We start from the raw sequence: 18,537 nt of genomic DNA on the forward strand, positions 1-18,537 counted from the left end.
TTTTATGTCTTCTCATAATATGCTCTCTTATTTCTCACGGGCAGACTGTTGTCCTGCAGTAAATCTCCGAGTATCTCCACCAGAGCTGGAAACGTTGGTCTTTCCCTGGGCTCGCCCTGCCAGCAGGCCAACATGATCCCATATCTACCAGAACAAATCACACAACTCAACGTCAACTTCTTCACTTGAGCTTTCGTCACTATATGATGTCATAAATCTTTTTAGCCGAGCGAGTCAGATCACATATCAGAAACAAGCAACATGCCACTGCTCACATCTCAGGGGAAGCGTTGTCTGGTGCCCTCATCCTGGTACCATCTTTAAGCCGTGTGCAGAAGTCCTCATCGATCTGAATGCCCGGATATGGAGACGCACCTGATGAAATAAAACATTCAAATCTGTTATTAAACACTTTACTGATATACTTCATAATGTGAGTTACATCAAATATATTTAGTAGATGGCACAATTTAAAAAAGACTTAAAAAAAGTTTGTTTTCTAGAAAGCTGAATGTGGCGAGGAAGAGGGCGTGGCCGGGCCGTGAGGACGCACGCCCGGTGCTGAATTGTCCTAATCAGCCGGGAGGGGGCTAAAGACGAGCCGGAGGTGCCAGTTCGAGAGAGAGAGAGAGAGACACATGTGGCCACTGTGTGTGCGTGTGTGTGCGTGTGTGTGTGTTTATGTTTGTTTAAGTTGATTTATGTCATTAAAGTTATGTTGACTGTTCTGCCGGTTCCCGCCGCCTCCTTGCCCATCCTGAACCCTGTTACACTGAAATATATAACAATATATATATATATAATTTAATATAAAAATATTTAAATATGAATAAAAATGCTTATTATAATTAGTATTAATATTACTCTATCATAATTATCCTTATTTTTATATTATTATAACTATTAAACATAATAGTTTTTATTATTAATAATAATAATATTGATAATATACAACAAATAAGGCAATCAATAATAAACAATTATAGAGATTTGTATAACGATAACAATACTACATCATAATAAATTACATATTTATTTATAATTAAAAATATAATTCATTAAGGTTTTCGAAAAATTTAAATAACTGTTATATTTTGATTTAAATTTATATAATAATAATAATAATTATTATTATTATTATTAACAACAAAACAGCTATAATAATAATAATAATATTACTAATATAAAACAAATAATGCATAAATTATAAACAATTAGAGACTTGTATAACAACAATAATAATATTATAACAATATAACACTAATAATATTTATAATAAAATTCTAAATAACAATAAAACATTATAAAAGTAATTCCAAGGATTTCCCAAAAGTTCAATTACATTGTGGAACTATTATTAAAAAAGGTTTATGACCTAGACACTAATGTTTCAGACTGGGTCAGAGCATTGGATATTAAATGTTTTCATAATTTTTTTATATTATTATTATTATTATTATATTAACTATTTCTTTCTTTCAAGATAAATATTTTGAAAGAAAGTTAATATTATTATTATTAGTAACAACAACAGTAACAATAATAATAATATTGCTAATATAAAAAATAAGGCATCAATTTTAGACAATTATAGAGACTTTAACAAGAACAATACAATTACAACAATAATACATTATAATAAATTACATAATATTTATAATAAAATTCTAAACAATTAAAAAAAAAGAATTTCAAGGATTTACAACAAAATTCGTAACAATAAAAACAATAATAAATTAATTCGGATTTCCAATAAGTTCAGTTAAACCATAATGTTTCAGAATGGGTTTAGAGCATTGGATATTAAATCATTCCATGAACTGTCTGCAGTGCAAGTCAAATTGTTGTTGCTTAAGTAAACTTTTACCAAGAGAGAAAATCTCCCAGAGCAGTACTCCAAATGACCACACGTCACTCTGACTGGTGTAAAGCTTGTCAAAGATACTCTCTGGAGCCATCCACTTCAGAGGCAGTCTGGCCTACAAACACAATCACAGAAAACACATTTCACTCGTATCATGATCAGAGCTGGTATAAGCATGTCAGTCATTTGATCAATGCCCCTTAACAGTTATCTCATGACCTAACCTTGCTGGTTCACAATGAGTCAGTACTTTTCTATTTAGAACATTACAAACTGCTGAAATGTAGTAATACTACTAGTATTGTTACATTATGAAGTTTTGTTGGTGGTTGCACTGAAACATTTTCTATTATTATTGATTTTGTTGTTCAGAAACTATACAGTTGAAGGATTGAACTAATAATGAACTGTTGTATCAGTAATAATCTCACCTTGGAACTTGTTTTAACAGCTGGATCAATTATAGTCTTTAAAAATGATCAGAGGGGGTAGGAATAGATAGGATACATGCTTTAGGATTTCTCTTACATTGCCTTTGCGCACATAGTCAGGATCTTTGTAGATGTCACGTGCCAAACCAAAGTCACAGATCTTCACCACATTGTTTTCAGACAGGAGGATGTTCCGGGCCGCCAGATCTCGATGAATACACTGCCATAATCAGACAATAATCAAGATTAGTGTCTTTATATTAGTGCCATATTTTACAGTAAAGCAGCAAATCAACTTTGATGTTGTTACTTGCTCACAATTAATTATAATAATAATAATAATAATTAATTAATATTCATTTTTTTTTTGTTGCACAAGCGTGATTTACGTTTCATTAGAACATTTTTTGTTTTGCTGTTTATGATCAAGGTATTTGTTTCCAGTATGATACTGATGGCATGATATTTCTTCCTATGTTTATTTAACATGCACCACTTCACCTGTCAATGAAGTAGAAACCCTGAAATGTGACTCAGGAATCACAGACACTGGAATACATTGGATTTTACCTTCCGAGATGCCAGGAATTCCATCCCACGTGCAACCTGAAAGCTGTAGCTTATCAAATCCTCTATCGTGAGTGGGGTCTTCCAAAGATCATCCACTGCAATCGGGTACAAGAAGAACAAAAAAAAGCAGATAAATATTTTGTCACTATAAAGTTTTCATTTAAGTTAACTTTTGGGGAATACATTAAATGACTAAATTCAAGCAGGAAACTCTGATAGCCCTTTTCCACTGAATTTGCGATGTTACTCGTGCCGAGCCTGTGCTCCGCTGGTTCACGGCCAGGGCGATCTGGAGCCTATCGTAAACCGGCCGTGCTTTTCCACTGACCTGAGAGCCGAACGGTGACGCAACGGATTACTGTCTACGTGGTAGTTTCACGTGACTACCTCAAACATGGCATGTCACAGTGTGTTTGTATACAGCTTTTACTCTTGTTTTGAGGACATATTTAAACATAAGGATTAATGGAATCCATCATTATTACATTGCTCAACAAGATCTATGCTAAAGACGACAGGTAATGTATTGCATTATATTGAATGAACTATGGCTTAACTTGCCAAGTTCTGTAAACTGTTACAGTGGAATCATTATTTTTATTTTTTTTCCCTTTTTCACCCAGTTTGGAATGCGCAATTCCCAGTGCGCTTTTTAAGTCCTCATGGTCGCATAGTGATTCGCCTCAATCCGGGTGGTGGAGGATGAATCCCAGTTGCCTCCACGTCTGAGACCATCAACCCACGCATCTTATCATGTGGCTTATTGAGCGCGTTGCCACGGAGACATAGCGCGTGTGGAGGCTTCACGCCATCCACCGCGGCATCCGCACTCAACTCACCACACGCCCAACCGAGAACGAACCACATTATAGCGACCACGAGGAGGTTACCCCATGTGACTATACCCTCCCTAGCAACGGGGCCAATTTGGTTGCTTAGGAGACCTGGCTGGAGTCACTCAGCACGCCCTGGGATTCAAACTAGCGAACTCCAGGGGTGGTAGCCAGCGTCTTTTACCACTGAGCTACCCAGGCCCCCACAGTGGAATCATTATTAACATTGGTGTAGCAGATGGTTGTATTTGGATTTTTTCCATAGCATAAAATATTATTGATTGAGAATCGCACCGTTTTACTTAACAGATACCTGCGATCTTCCAAACTTAGTGAGTAGCTGGCCAAAAATCCCCTTACAGAACAAAACAATGCACAAAATAAGATGACAACAGTGTAAGAAAAGCTAACAAATTTGGCAAATATAATAACTTTCTGAGATCAGCTGCAGAGGACACCGGCGTTTCACTGTTTATCACGAGTGTTACTGGCTGAATTCAATGCCCCAGTCTGGTCGGTATCCGAGTCCAAAACATAGTTGCTTCCTCCACTGTCGCTTTTGCTTATGTCCTTCTTATGGTCCCTGTACTCCCTTAAGTGGTATTCAATTTATATATGATTTGGTCAATTGTCTGATTGAAGGCAGCTTGCATCATTTCGTGCTGTATCTTCATTCTTGTAGAGTAATTTTTTCCTTTGCGATCTCTCTAGATTACCTCAGATCTTCGTAAATACCATATCGCAAGTAGAGCACTCGTTTCGTCGTGTTACCTGCTCAATTTTGATGTCTGATTTTTTTTTTTATTGTTGTTATAGAGCAAAGAAGTACTCCTTGCTGCAGACGGAAGCTACTGTTGTTGTTTGTGAAAACTTTACCATGGTGACAAAATATTATCCCGCCCTCAATCCCCTGACGTAATCGGTCCCTGCGTAGAGACCAGCAAGCTTTTGGGGCTGGTGTCGAACCAAGTTTTCAGCCCCGAACGGCCTTTTCTGCGGTGGAAATGCGTGGAACAGTTCGAGAATTCGCACCGGGCCAGGAACCCACACCCGAACCAAGTCGGTGGTAAAGGGCTATGAATGGCGCAAGCTGATAGGTTATTGGTAAGCCAATCAGCTCGCTTACATGTGATATGTCAAGCCAATCGGATCACATGGTGTAAGCCTCTGAAATAAAATCAGGTAGCCAATTACATTGCGTTATCTCTCTTGCCTAACATTTAATTATGTTTCACTGCAGCGCACTGCAAGTGTTTTCTCTGAAACCCTCCTCCTCCCCAGCTTCACTTGTTTAGATGAACAACATGAGGATTGTATTTATGTCTAATTGTACAGCAGCATGTCATACATGCTTGATGCAGCATGTCTTGTGTTTTTCTAATGGTGCAGTGGCAGCAGCATGTCCACATGCATATGCTGCATTCATGTGCTGTTGGAATTATCCTACTTCTACTAATTACTAGTATGTCGTGTTCAAGTGTGTTGTCGGAAAGAACAGAAACATGGACAACATCAGGTTCGTTCATGCATATTTTTTGGGAAACTTTTATTTTGACACCATTATACATATTACTCAGTTAGCTAGCTGATCATAATGGAATTTTGGTCAAATACAAGCTATTTTCACAGTGTAAACATTTTCAACATGCATCAAATGGTTGCTGATAACATAAATGTATATGACCTGAAAAGTCAAGTGCTAACAATTAGCTGCATTTAGAAAAATGAAAATCATTCTCTACAAAATCGATCCTCTCCTCCTCCATGTTAAAAGTCTCCTCCCAACTCGGAAACTAGGGTATCAAAATTCTCATTATTAATTAATGAGTTTCTCATTAGTAATTACGACTCGAGGGGTCGTTCACGTGCAACTTCCAAGTGGGAAACTCAGATTTGCGATAAGTCCGATAGCACAAGAAGGCAGCATTAACTTGGTTTGTCTGTGTATGTTTTAGAGGTAGAAAGTGTCCGTACATATTTCGGTTTTTATTTATTGAAATCTATTTTGTCGATAGAGCTTCACATGAAACCCATAACATTCCTTATAGGAAATCATTTTAATTAAATAAACATTTGTCAAGTAATAGGCTATATGGTTGGATTTGTTTTATGAATTGAAGTAATAGTTCACTCAAAATGTAAAACTCTGTCAGTATTTACTCATCCTTATGTCACTGTAATGACAGAATTTTTGGGTGAACTATCTGTTTTCACTGAGATTTTGTCCACTTTGTGAGGAACGCTTACGTTTCTCCAGTGATGGAGAGCTCATTTGACTGCTCTTACCCCGAGACTGCATTGGAGGGTTGATGTTGGAGGAGGTGGATGGCTCATGTCCACACTGACCCACCTGACCCGCCTCGATCATTCTCCGCACCTGACTCTGAGTTTTAGGAGAACGATCCTGCAAACACAAGCTTATGTTACATCACAAATGATTTATTACTGACTGTAATATGCTGTTGTATGATAGACGATGTGTACATATCACGTTACATCACACAGCATTTCCATGTCTTACCCTGTACGGTAAGAAGAACTCCCTCTTGGCACGTAGGAAGTTGGAGAGATTCCCATATTTACAGTATTCCACTATAACCATGAAAGGACCTAAAATCAGATAGCGCAGAACGGTTTAGAAAGAGGCGAGAGAAGAATGAAGGCTTTGAAAGGTTTAGTTAAATCCTTAGGGGCTGTTCAAACTAAAATCGTACTTGTGCTAAAAACACTAGACACGGCGCAAAGAATAGAACAGAACCCAGGTGTCTCGAGACACGTTTTAAAAAAAGTTATTTTTAACTTGACACGGCATCTAAAAAACACGGCGCCTCTGTGAGTGACACTGAAGACATGTCCGTCCAGCGCATGTTTACATAGGATGAAAAAATGGCAGATTAATTGCATGAAATCTTTTGATAGGCAATCAACATTTTTTTTTTTTTTTTTTTTGGAGGTAGCAAGTAAACTAGCTGTCCACTCGCAGAACTATATGTATTCTGTTTTGTTTTATGTCTGTGAAATAATCACTACTTATTAGTTTTGTATGGACACATTTTTCACTAATTTCTTCTGTGTTTTCATGTATTTGCAGAAGAGTTTTTTTTTTTCCAATATTAGATCGGATCTATTATTTTGGTATCATCTATATCAGATAAACCCACCCCTAAAATGCATGTTAAAACAAAAACTGTCATTGGTTGCTTTTCTACAGTATGTCAATCAGACAGTGGGCGGTTCTTGGATAGAATAAGCTCTGAAGTGGACCAGACTTCATGTCGGTAGTCAAAAGTATGGATTCAGTTTTAGATACACACTCACCGTTGGGTTTGGTACACGCTCCAAGCAGGTTGACAACATTGAGATGGTTTCCGATGTGAATAAGGATTTTCAGTTCTGACATGAGGGCTTTGTGTTCACTGGCTGTGGCTCCCTCTGTGAAACACATCACATAAACATTGAAAGTTCATTTAAGAGCCTGTGTATTCACTGACCTGTCGATGTGTAGTTTGGGTATATGAATGAACCTTTCAACATCTTGACAGCCACTGTGTTTGAACAGGTCTTCTTGTCATGTCCATTGATAGAAGCTTCAATCACCTTCCCAAAAGCTCCATGTCCAAGCACCTTACCTGCAAATATGGAGAGAGGGTAAATGTTAGTTAAAGGATATTATGGGTTCAATACAATTTAAGCTTAATTGACAGCATTTGTGGCATAATAATGATTACCACAAAAATGTATTTTGAATTAGCCTCCTTTAAAAAAAAAAAAAAAGAGGAGTATAAATCGAGGTTACAGTGAGGCACTTACAGCGGAAGTGAATGGGGCCAATTTCTGGAGGATTTAAAGGGAGAAATGTGAAGCTTATAATTTTATAAAAGCACTTACATTAATTCTTCTTTTAATACTTATGTGTTATTTGAGCTGTAAAGTTGTTAAAATCATCATTTGTACACTCATTTTAGAGTTTTAGTGTTTACGTTATGTCGTCATGGTAATAAAGTTGTAAAATTGGATAAAATTGGATTTTGTCACACTAAAATCATGTTAAAACACATATTGTTTACGTCTTGTGACTATACTTTTGAAACAGCGAGTATTTTAACGTTTACAGATTGGCCCCATTCACTTCCATTGTAAGTGCCTCACTGCTACTGAGATTTTTTTTTTGCTACTGGGACAATGCAAAATAAATGTTTGTGGTAATCAACATTTTATCACAAATACTGTTGATTGGGGGGGCCTGGGTATCTCAGCGAGTAAAGACGCTGACTACTACACCTGGAGTCGCAAATTCGAATCCAGGGCGCGCTGAGTGACTCCAGCCAGGTCTCCTAAGCAACCAAATTGGCCCGGTTGCTAGGGAGGGTAGAGTCACATGGGTTAACCTCCTCGTGGTCGCTATAATGTGGTTCTCGTTCTCGGTGGGGCACATGGTGAGTTGTGCGTGGATGCCGCGGAGAATAGCGTGAAGCCTCCACACACGCTACGTCTCCACGGTAACACGCTCAACAAGCCACGTGATAAGATGCGCGGATTGACGGTCTCAGACGCGGAGGCAACTGAGATTCGTCCTCCGCCACCCGGATTGAGGTGAGTCACTACGCCACCACAAGGACTTAGAGCGCATTGGGAATTGGGCATTCCAAATTGGGAAGAAAAGGGGAGGAAAAAAATAATGCTGTTGATTGAGCTTAACTTGTGTTAAACCCAGAATATTCCTTTTAACAAAATTGGCAAAATATTCCATGCTGTTCGCAGTGGTACCTAAGAATCCATCCGTGCATCCCAATTCAAATCGGCTCTAAATAGTATGCATTAGGGCTGCATATCGCCTGGCACCTCATGATGTGATGTGTATTGCAATACGCATGTCACGATTCGATATATATTGCGATACATCATGATATCATTATTTGATTTGATTACGAATCAATTCCAATTTCAATTCCAATTCATTTGGGTATATTTCCATCATATACTGATGTCTGATAAAGAGCATGTAGTTCGAAACATAAATTTTTTCTCTCTTGGTGAGCTTATTAAATTGTTTAAGAATTAACAGTGTGCCAACTTTATTGTGTGTTTGCATGATATGAATACACAAATAGTTTAATATAAATATTGATACATGAATCTAAAGTATTGATACAATCTCATGAGAAAAACTATCGCGATATATTGATATTTGATTGTATTGACACAGCCGTAGTATGCATGAGTAGTGCAAATTAGTGCATCCAAAATCATTGCACATTTAGCATTTTATGTCAAAGTTGTCTTACTAAATACTTAAGTATGAACTATTCTATCAAACTTGCTATTTTCGTGAGCAGTAGAAGAATGCAAATTGGCATGCAGTCCAAATCTTTATTTTTATCTGACATACGGACTAAATGTGGTGTCAAAGGCCCTGAAGCAGGTTTGCTCAAGAGGTCACAGGAAGTAGTTAGTGAAAAAGCCTTAGGCAGCCTCTAAGCTTTGGACTTTCTATTCATAATGCAGTGATTTTATTGCTGTGCTACTCACCCCAGTCCTGGGAAATCTAAAATGTTTGTTATTTATGAAATCTGTAGAGTCAAATCATACAAGGTTTTCTAACACACAGGTCAAGTCTAGATTTTGAATAGCACACTAACACACTACTCTTATTATTTCTACTGTATGTGAATTTTGCTTGCATAAGTACCAGGATGACCTATTAAATTTGCCAATATGTGCAGTACAACACAGAACACTGCACTGGGTACTGTATCCTCGTGCGGCCCCATGTGCACATGCGTGGACATTGCATTTTGGCTTCGCTATACGCAATACATAATTTAAATTCATTTAAACTGACTGATCTCAGCTCAGAAGATTCTGCGCTGTAAGTAAAGGGTTAAACTTTCGACATACGAAGTCTTGTGACAAAATAACATGGCGCTGATCACAGCAGAGTTTGTCTTTAGGAGAAATGCCAACAAAACTACATCTGGTAAGAAACCCAGTTAAGTTTTTATATTGAAACCTGTTTGAGTTAAAAGATTAAGAGTCTCTTAGTTTCATCTGATATGCCATTTCTTTTTATTTGTGCGATTTATCACGAAACGGCAATGCTGAACACAGTGTACACTAATGTGTACTTTAGCGCATCTTTTACTTAAAACTCCAATATTTATTGTGCATTATCACATTGAGAATCAAGGGGTTCATTCAAAAGCTGAAAAACATTGCTTTTAGAGGCTTTATATGGAGTTAGGTTGAAAATAAGATGCTTTTTGGACTGTTCTGAGACCAGTGCAGACAGACAGCACACTGGAGGTTAAGTCATTCACTAAATAGGGAGCAAGGGAGCATCTTATATCTCTCTATGCAGCTAAGTGCATTCACTCCTAAAATCTGACCAAAAGTTCATTTTCAGACTGTAGATGATGTTTGGATCACTCAACATGTTTGGCAGACATGGGACAATGGTAATCAGTACATAGATTCAGAATTTATTATGTCTAATTTTTATTTTAACATGGTTGGCAGTGATTGGATGATGCTGGCCATTACTTGTATCAGAATTATTCATGCTAATTTCTGATGTCTGTAACGTCTCAAACATAAATAACCAACACTCCTGGAAACATAATAAACAATTTGATAAAAAAATTTTAAATTAAATTTTAGGGTTTCAACTTGTTAATAATTTGTGTTAAAATGTGTAGTTGACATGAAATTTCAAACAGGACAGCTCGTATTATTTTACATACAAGTTCACGACATTAAAGGAAATTATTTGTACTTTTTAAAATGATTTTTTCACCACACATTTTTAAGAGGCTTAAATGTGATTAAAAGAGTTGTAAACAGAATATAAAATAAAACGGACACTTTTATATGCAGTTGTGCTCAGAAGTTTGCATACCCTGGCAGAAATTGTGAAATTTTGGCACTGATTTTGAAAATATGACTGATCATGCAAAATGTCTTTTATTTAATGATAGTGATCATATGAAGCCATTTATTATCACATTATCACTTTTTAAATCATAATGATAACAGAAATCACCCAAATGGCCCTGATCAAAAGTTTACATACCCTTGAACGTTTGGCCTTGTTACAGATACACAAAGTGACACACACAGGTTTAAATGGCAATTAAAGGTTAATTTCCCACACCTGTGGCTTTTTAAATTGCAATTAGTGTTTGTGTATAAATAGTCAATGAGTTTGTTAGCTCTCACGTGGATTCACTGAGCAGGCAGATACTGAGCCATGGGGAGCAGAAAAGAACCATCAAAAGACCTGCGTAACAAGGTAATGGAACTTTATAAAGATGGAAAAGGATATAAAAAGATATCCAAAGCCTTGAAAATGCCAGTCAGTACTGTTCAGTCACTTATTAAGAAGTGGAAAATTCGGGGATCTCTTGATACCAAGCCAAGGTCAGGTAGACCAAGAAAGATTTCAGCCATAACTGCCAGAAAAATTGTTCGGGATACAAAGAAAAACCCACAGGTAACCTCCTACTCTGGAAAAAGATGGTGTGGTTGTTTCAAGGAGCACAATACGACGATACTTGAACAAAAGTGAGCTGCATGTTAGAGTTGCCAGAAAGAAGCCTTTACTGCGCCAATGCCACAAAAAAGCCCGGTTACAATATGCCCGACAACACCTTGACACGCCTCACAGCTTCTGGCACACTGTAATTTGGAGTGACGAGACCAAAATAGAGCTTTATGGTCACAACCATAAGCGCTATGTTTGGAGAGGGGTCAACAAGGCCTATAGTGAAAAGAATACCATCCCCACTGTGAAGCATGGTGTTTTGGGGGTGTGTGAGCTCTAAAGGCACGGGGAATCTTGTGAAAATTGATGGCAAGATGAATGCAGCATGTTATCAGAAAATACTGCCAGACAATTTGCATTCTTCTGCACAAAAGCTGCGCATGGGACGCTCTTGGACTTTCCAGCACGACAATGACCCTAAGCACAAGGCCAAGTTGACCCTCCAGTGGTTACAGCAGAAAAAGGTGAAGGTTCTGGAGTGGCCATCACAGTCTCCTGACCTTAATATCATCGAGCCACTCTGGGGAGATCTCAAACGTGCGGTTCATGCAAGACGACCAAAGACTTTGCATGACATTTTGCCAAGACGAATGGGCAGCTATACCACCTGCAAGAATTTGGGGCCTCATAGACAACTATTACAAAAGAATGCACGCTGTCATTGATGCTAAAGGGGGAAATACACAGTATTAAGAACTAAGGGTATGCAAACTTTTGAACAGGGGTCATTTAATTTTTTTCATTGTTGCCATGTTTTGTTTTATGATTGTGCCATTCTGTTATAACCTACAGTTGAATATGAATCCCATAAGAAATAAAAGAAATGTGTTTTGCCTGCTCACTCATGTTTTCTTTTAAAATGGTACATATATTACCAATTCTCCAAGGGTATGCAAACTTTTGAGCACAACTGTATATATATATATATATATATAGTACGTGCAGTAGCGGATTTAGGCATGGGCGACATGTGCAGTTGCCCAGGGCGGCATCTTGCGGGGGGGCGGCACGAGGCACCCACGCAGACGACTTATCAGCTTATCACGGCCAGTCCGCCCCTGATCGGCCCCAAAGTACGTCGGCCCACCGGAAAAATGGCCAGTATGCCAGATTACCAATCCAGCCCTGTCAGTACGTCCACAGCATGAAGGTAAGATCTTGTGTATTTATGAATGAAGTACTATTGTTTTAAAATCTCCCTGCTCTGCTACCAGTTGTTATGACAGCTATTTGGTCTAGACATTTTTTTGAATGTTTATTACGTGCTACTAGTTACAAATCAAAAAGGGAAATGGAAAATGCACACAGCAGTCACGTTTGGGTCTCAGGAGGGTATCCCACTATGCCATGCGCTAAACCTGACGTTTCATTTCCAGTATGACAAATAAACCAAAAGTAATATAAGACGAGATTTTAACATCTATTTGTTAAATTCTTATTTGATCAGACTTCCAAGAGCAACAACAACAAAAAAAAATTCTAAGAAGATAATTGGATGCCATTCACAAGCAACATGATGAGGTCATGTGGAAACAATGTAGCATTCTATTTGAAATGTATATCTTTTAATAATGCATTGTTTCTCATACTATTTTAAAGAAATAGCATGCAGTATATTGTATACTGCACAGTTTTACAGTAAGTAGTATTCCATTCTGAAGTTTACAGTTATTTAAAAAACAAATTTAGACCATAAATGTGCTTTATATCTGGGACACAAGCCATTAATGTTCTCTTTTTGGATCTAGTTCAATACTACATCAAAGTTCTTTAAATCAAATAATTGAGTGAAAGTACCAAGCCGCAGTCTGTCTCGTGAGATCTCCCATTGACTGGAGTCGTAAGGCAGGTATTCACACTGCTCCTCAAGAGGTACCTCCCCTGGGTCCATGATGATGGATAGATATCCCGTTTTGATATCAGCTGGGTTCACCTGCAGGACAACATCTTAACAATTACTGCGGCCGATATTAGCCAATCAGAATGCAGAAACGGCGAGTCTGAGACTACACCGAGGCGAGCTGTAGAATTCCTGACTTTGCTACTCATGTTCAACATTGAAATGTTGATATGCGTTGCTAATATGCTGTACTAAAGGCATTGTATGTGTATTTGGGGGAACTGCAGCAGCTGAAAAGCCTTGGGGACATCAGGGGTTAAAGACTTATCGCTGAATTATTTCATATGAATGTTTAAAAAGCATGTGAAATTGAGTTGTTCGTGATTTGAATGCAGAATGCAACTGTTTAAGTTAATGCGACACATGTTGAACTGACCCGTTTAACATTGCAGAAGATGACGAGTAGAAGGACCCAGAAAAAGATAGCGATGACTCCAGTTCCGATGAGAATCACGATTTCTACGTTGGTCTTGTCGTCTGAACCTGGCAGAGAAATGCTTGTGTGTTATTATGATAATGTATTAAAGCAAGCTTACTAGCATGTATCCAAAACACAATCCTTTTGCACCAAAGCTTACAAAAATTATTTTATGGCAATTTAAAGGTTAGCTGAACAATGGAAGATGGGGGAGAGGCACAAGGGGCAGTAAGTAAACAATAATTATTTCTTCAATTTCGTTTGATGCAGCTAGTGGCACAAAATATACACTTCCTCTAAAAATGATTTTTATAATCATAAATCAGTTCTGAAAGGCTGGTGAATTTTATCTAAACATTTTAAATGTTAGAAACAAATTTAATACAATTTAGTGTTATCAGTGTTGGAAATGTGATGATTTATTTTATTTTTATTAAGTTAATAACTTTTTAAATGCCTTTTATGTATAGATTTCACTGTTTTAGCCTTGTTCCAGACCCAGATTTTTTATACTAAACTAGTTTTTTTTTTTTTTTTAAGTTAGTGTACTTGTTAACCGTCAACAAAAGTGTCAGTAAAGAGCATGCTCGAGATGAAATATGAGACAAGTGATGTTTGAGGAAAACAAAGAAAATTCAAAGTAAAAATCACTTGTGAGCAGAATATTTTAACTAGGCATCATTTCCAATCAAGCTATAATTAAAAAAAAAATTATGCAAAAAGCATGAAAATTATTATTTAATTGTGTGTATTTAGAATGCATAAAATGTAAGCTATGAAATTAGCCTTAGCCAGACACAAAAAGTTGGCTATTTTATTTCAAAAACATAAAAAATTTATTTTCCATCACCTTCATTTTAACCACAGAATTTAAGATGTGTAAAACAAAATAATAAAAATACATAAATCTCCTGTAATGCATGTAAATACATTGTTTGTAGACAAATTAAACAAGTGAGAGTGTGACGATATTTTAACGAGACATTACTAATTAGAAGTCCACAGTGTTAAAACTGCCCAGAGTTGAAGAAACACCCATTTATTTGTGATATATTGCGATATATTCCATTCATTGTCTATCCAACTACATATCTACACTACTGCTTTCAAGATATTCTCAAATAAATATTTACATGGTAAAGAAGAGGTAAAGCATGAAGGTAAAAAGGTAAGTAGTGTGAGTATCTGTGTGTGAGTGTTTTTTTCTACTAAATAACTCTAATCTGAAGGACAACGCTCATATCTAACACAATGAGAGTAAACTGTATACTACAGCGGCGCCTATCGCAAAAGAGAGGTGCTCACCGATGACGGACACTGTTGCAGAGGATTGAACACAGCCCCTCTGGTTGCAGGCAGTGCACGTGTACAGACCGGCGTCTTCCTCTCGCACACGCTGAATGCTGAGCGTCCGATTGGAGTCCTGCAGCAGGATCCCTGGACACACCCACAAAACTGTAAATCCCACACAAACGTGCTCGGCCAGCCAGCTGTGGCTTTATATTGACTTCCTCTACTTATATGACTAACTTAAACTTGTTTTTTGTTAATTGGATTAGAAAACAAAGAATTCATCACCTTAATTGTCCGATTCAGGTCAGCTTGGGGAGGCAAATAAAAAAAAAAAAAAAAAACAACATCAAATTTAAAGCCCTGTTTGCAACGATTTGGTTTGACTTCCAAAGTACGGCATTCAGAATATAAAAAAGATAATTACATTGTTGCTGAACTGAATGTAAAATTTTGTGTTGCATTTACTGAAATATAATGTTCTAACTAATGAAAATGCAGACTGACACCTACAAAATGCATATTTTGTAGGAAATATTTGCGTAGAACAGCAGCAGATTATAACAGAATATCCGTGCCCAATGTGATGACAATAATCCGAATTTGAATATTTTTCTAATTCTGTTTAATTAAGCACTTGCCACAAAAATAACTTTCACTTCTATCTGTGAATATAATGTAATGCAATGCGTATATAACACACTCAGACCGGAAAATATCAAGAGGCTTCCTCTATGACACATGGGAAAATTCTGCGTCCAGGAAAAAGGTAGATAATAAGTCTCTTTCCTAATTCTGTGACCTACCAACTGTGATCTGTAGCAGAAAGCAGCTCGTCATCTCCTCTACAGACTATAGTTTACACTCTCTAAAAATGTCTGTGGTTTCATTATAAAATATAATGTGTTGTGCGAAAATCAGTGTTAACACAGTTTCCAGGCAGACACTCTTGTGGCAGATAGCGACCTCCTGCTAATTCCTAACTACTGTATTGAACTCAGTTTGCATGCATTATAGTATTGTAAGGGGGTTCAGTGGAAAGGAGGAGGCGAGAACCGGCTTGACAACTTAAATAATAATTTAATAAACAACTTAAACACACAACCAAAAACACACAGTCGTCCCCGGCCGCCTTTATCCCTCGCGCGCCCCATCAGGCTGATTGGGGACCGGGTGTGTCTCATTCCAGCCCGGCCCCGCCCTCCTCGGCTCTACAAGTATATAATACACACACACACACACACACAGGCTTGTTTTCCTGTCTTTGTGGCAACTTTCCATTGCCTTCTATTGTTTTTATACTGAGCTAATTACATTTTCTATCCCCTAACCCTAAACCTATTTTACATTTGTATTAAAGGGATAGTTCATCCCTGAAATGAAAATTATATCATCTTATACTCACTCTCATGTTGTTCCAAACCTGTATAACTTTCTTTCTTCCGTGGACCACATAAGGAGATGTTGAGCAGAATGTAGGTATGCCGCAATTGTTAAATAATTATTGTGCACGTCAAATTTCAATCAAATTAAGACAATATAGAACTGCCACGAAAGACGCACTTGTGTGTCTCATTCAATTGAACTCTGACTTCTTAGCAAACTTCTGCGAAAATATAAACAATGATTTTGGCAGTGAACGCAAAGCGCTCCGGTTTCACTTTAATTTAACGATCTTATAATGGCAAAAGTTCTTGGTCCTTGAGGGTTTATACACACAGTTATAATGACACGCAGTGACAGAGGAGGAGATCCTGCTTTTTTTGTAGAGATGATAGAATGTAGCAGCACAAAATCTCACAAAGGCTTTGAGTGAGAAGGGAACAAAGTCCCTTTAGAAGGGAATGTAAGAGATACATTTTAGGAGAGTTATAATGATGTAGACAGAAAAGCAAATAGATTTTACAGGTGTACTTTTAGTCTAATACTTTATTTTAATTATATATTATTATAATTATACATATTATATATTCTGCACCCATCTACTGAGGTACTTCAACTTGGGAATTAACATTCCTTGCATTTGAACATCATATTTACGGGCAAATTGGCATCATATTTTTTTAGACATTTCCGTTGAAGTAAAGAATTGTGGGTTGTGAGTGCCCACGAAGGATACACCTCATGCATCCCCGTGAAAGAAGGTCGCATTCGAAGGCTGCATTCGGAGTGTCCTACTCGCTTTTCTGAAACGAGACAGCCTCAATGATGTATGCGGCCGACAAATGCGACCTCCGGAGGATGCAGCCTTCCAAACAAGACACAGCCATTGTTTCAAATATGTAGCCACAAGACACAATTAATTAACATTATTCGAAATAAAACATTATTTTAGTGTGGACAAGTCGAAATTATTGTTTGTGGTAATCATCATGCTTCTAATTGAGCTTAATTTGAACTGAAACCAGAATATTCCACAAGACATTATTTACTATATTTATTAAGCTGTTTTCCTCATGAGGACCGTTGGCTTCAGGTTGTACTATCCTTGTGTGGGACATTTGGTAGTCAAAATGTAGGCAAAATCTGACCCACACACACATGCATCACTGTTTGGATTTCACTGGATGTGAATTAACTTATAACCCACTATCAACCCACATACATTCCCCAAGTAGTTCTATTTTTGCCATATGCAAAATAACAATAATCCAGTGGCCTGCCTAACTTTCATTTAAACTGCCTCATGGAACTCATGAACCTTTCTGAATGCACAATGAGTCTATCAGCATGAATGGTGTGTGCTTACTTCACTCCTGGAATTAAATTTGTGGGTGACAATGATTTTGTGTGTGTGTGTGTGTGTGTGTGTGTGTGTGCATGCATGAATAAGTGTATTCCTTTTGAAATCTGCTTGGTTAAATAGGATTGTTGTGTTGTGTATAATGTTATCTGTAATAAGATCATGTTTAGACTAGTAGGCTAGTATTTGTGTTATTTTGAAGCGTGGGTGGTTTGCTGAACAACATGCAGAAAAAGGAAAGACAAGATGAGAATAAGAAATTTTTTTATAAATGAAAAATGAGAGAAGGCTGCCTATAAAATCTATACCCATACAGAATCCTGTCAAACATAATGCACACTATTAACTACTGCATAGGAGTGGTGGTGGCGTAGTGGACTAAAGCACATAACTGATAATCAGAAGGTTGCTGGTTTGATCCCCACAGCCACCACCATTGTGTCCTTGAGCAAGGCACTTAAATCCAGGTTGTTCTGGGGGGACTGTCCCTGTAATAAGTGCACTGTAATTCGCTTTGGATAAAAGCGTCTGCCAAATATGTAAATGTATTGCAATTCCTCATTAAGAGTTAATTTAGATTAAACTACATTTTTGCTAAGGTGTTCTGGGTGGTTGCTAAGGTGCTGCTATGTGGTTGCTAGGGTGGTTACTTACTGGCCTAAGTCAAAAGAGCCCAGCCATAAGTCTCTAGGATATTCTGCTTTTTAAATAAGGCTTGGGTCCCATTTTCAATCTGTTTTATTGTCTGCCAGGCAAAAAGCATGAGTTTGATCGCTTAAAATAATAGCAAACCTTTCCTCAACAAGCCGCATGATTTGAGGTTTCATTCCTGTCCGTAGCACAAATTATGTGGTATAAGTTACACGCCAAAGTTAAATACTTAAGGTTAGGGGTTTGTTCAAGTCCTTAAGTCTGAGCAAAAGTAATAGTGATACTTGCCTTAGCAAA

General features: G+C 37.5%; 1 protein-coding gene across 5 annotated transcripts in view; it reads right to left on the reverse strand.

The window, feature by feature from the left end:
• The window catches only part of LOC127412834 (vascular endothelial growth factor receptor 3-like), an 85,566-nt gene that overhangs the window by 3,610 nt on the left and 63,419 nt on the right, over positions 1–18,537 (reverse strand). For 4 of the 5 annotated variants that reach the window (XM_051649490.1, XM_051649492.1, XM_051649494.1 and 1 more), the window contains 12 exons: positions 14,862–14,993; positions 13,515–13,621; positions 13,036–13,171; positions 7,223–7,327; positions 7,017–7,130; positions 6,220–6,308; positions 5,985–6,102; positions 2,866–2,960; positions 2,393–2,515; positions 1,868–1,979; positions 276–375; positions 39–144 (listed from right to left, as the gene is read on the reverse strand). In XM_051649490.1, coding sequence (XP_051505450.1) covers positions 39–144; positions 276–375; positions 1,868–1,979; positions 2,393–2,515; positions 2,866–2,960; positions 5,985–6,102; positions 6,220–6,308; positions 7,017–7,130; positions 7,223–7,327; positions 13,036–13,171; positions 13,515–13,621; positions 14,862–14,993 — 1,337 coding nt within the window. The remainder of the gene's footprint in view (positions 1–38; positions 145–275; positions 376–1,867; positions 1,980–2,392; positions 2,516–2,865; positions 2,961–5,984; positions 6,103–6,219; positions 6,309–7,016; positions 7,131–7,222; positions 7,328–13,035; positions 13,172–13,514; positions 13,622–14,861; positions 14,994–18,537) is intronic. The other variant, XM_051649491.1, reaches the window with a different exon arrangement.

Source organism: Myxocyprinus asiaticus, chromosome 22 (assembly GCF_019703515.2).
Source record: "Myxocyprinus asiaticus isolate MX2 ecotype Aquarium Trade chromosome 22, UBuf_Myxa_2, whole genome shotgun sequence".
Taxonomy (NCBI): Eukaryota; Metazoa; Chordata; class Actinopteri; order Cypriniformes; family Catostomidae; genus Myxocyprinus; species Myxocyprinus asiaticus.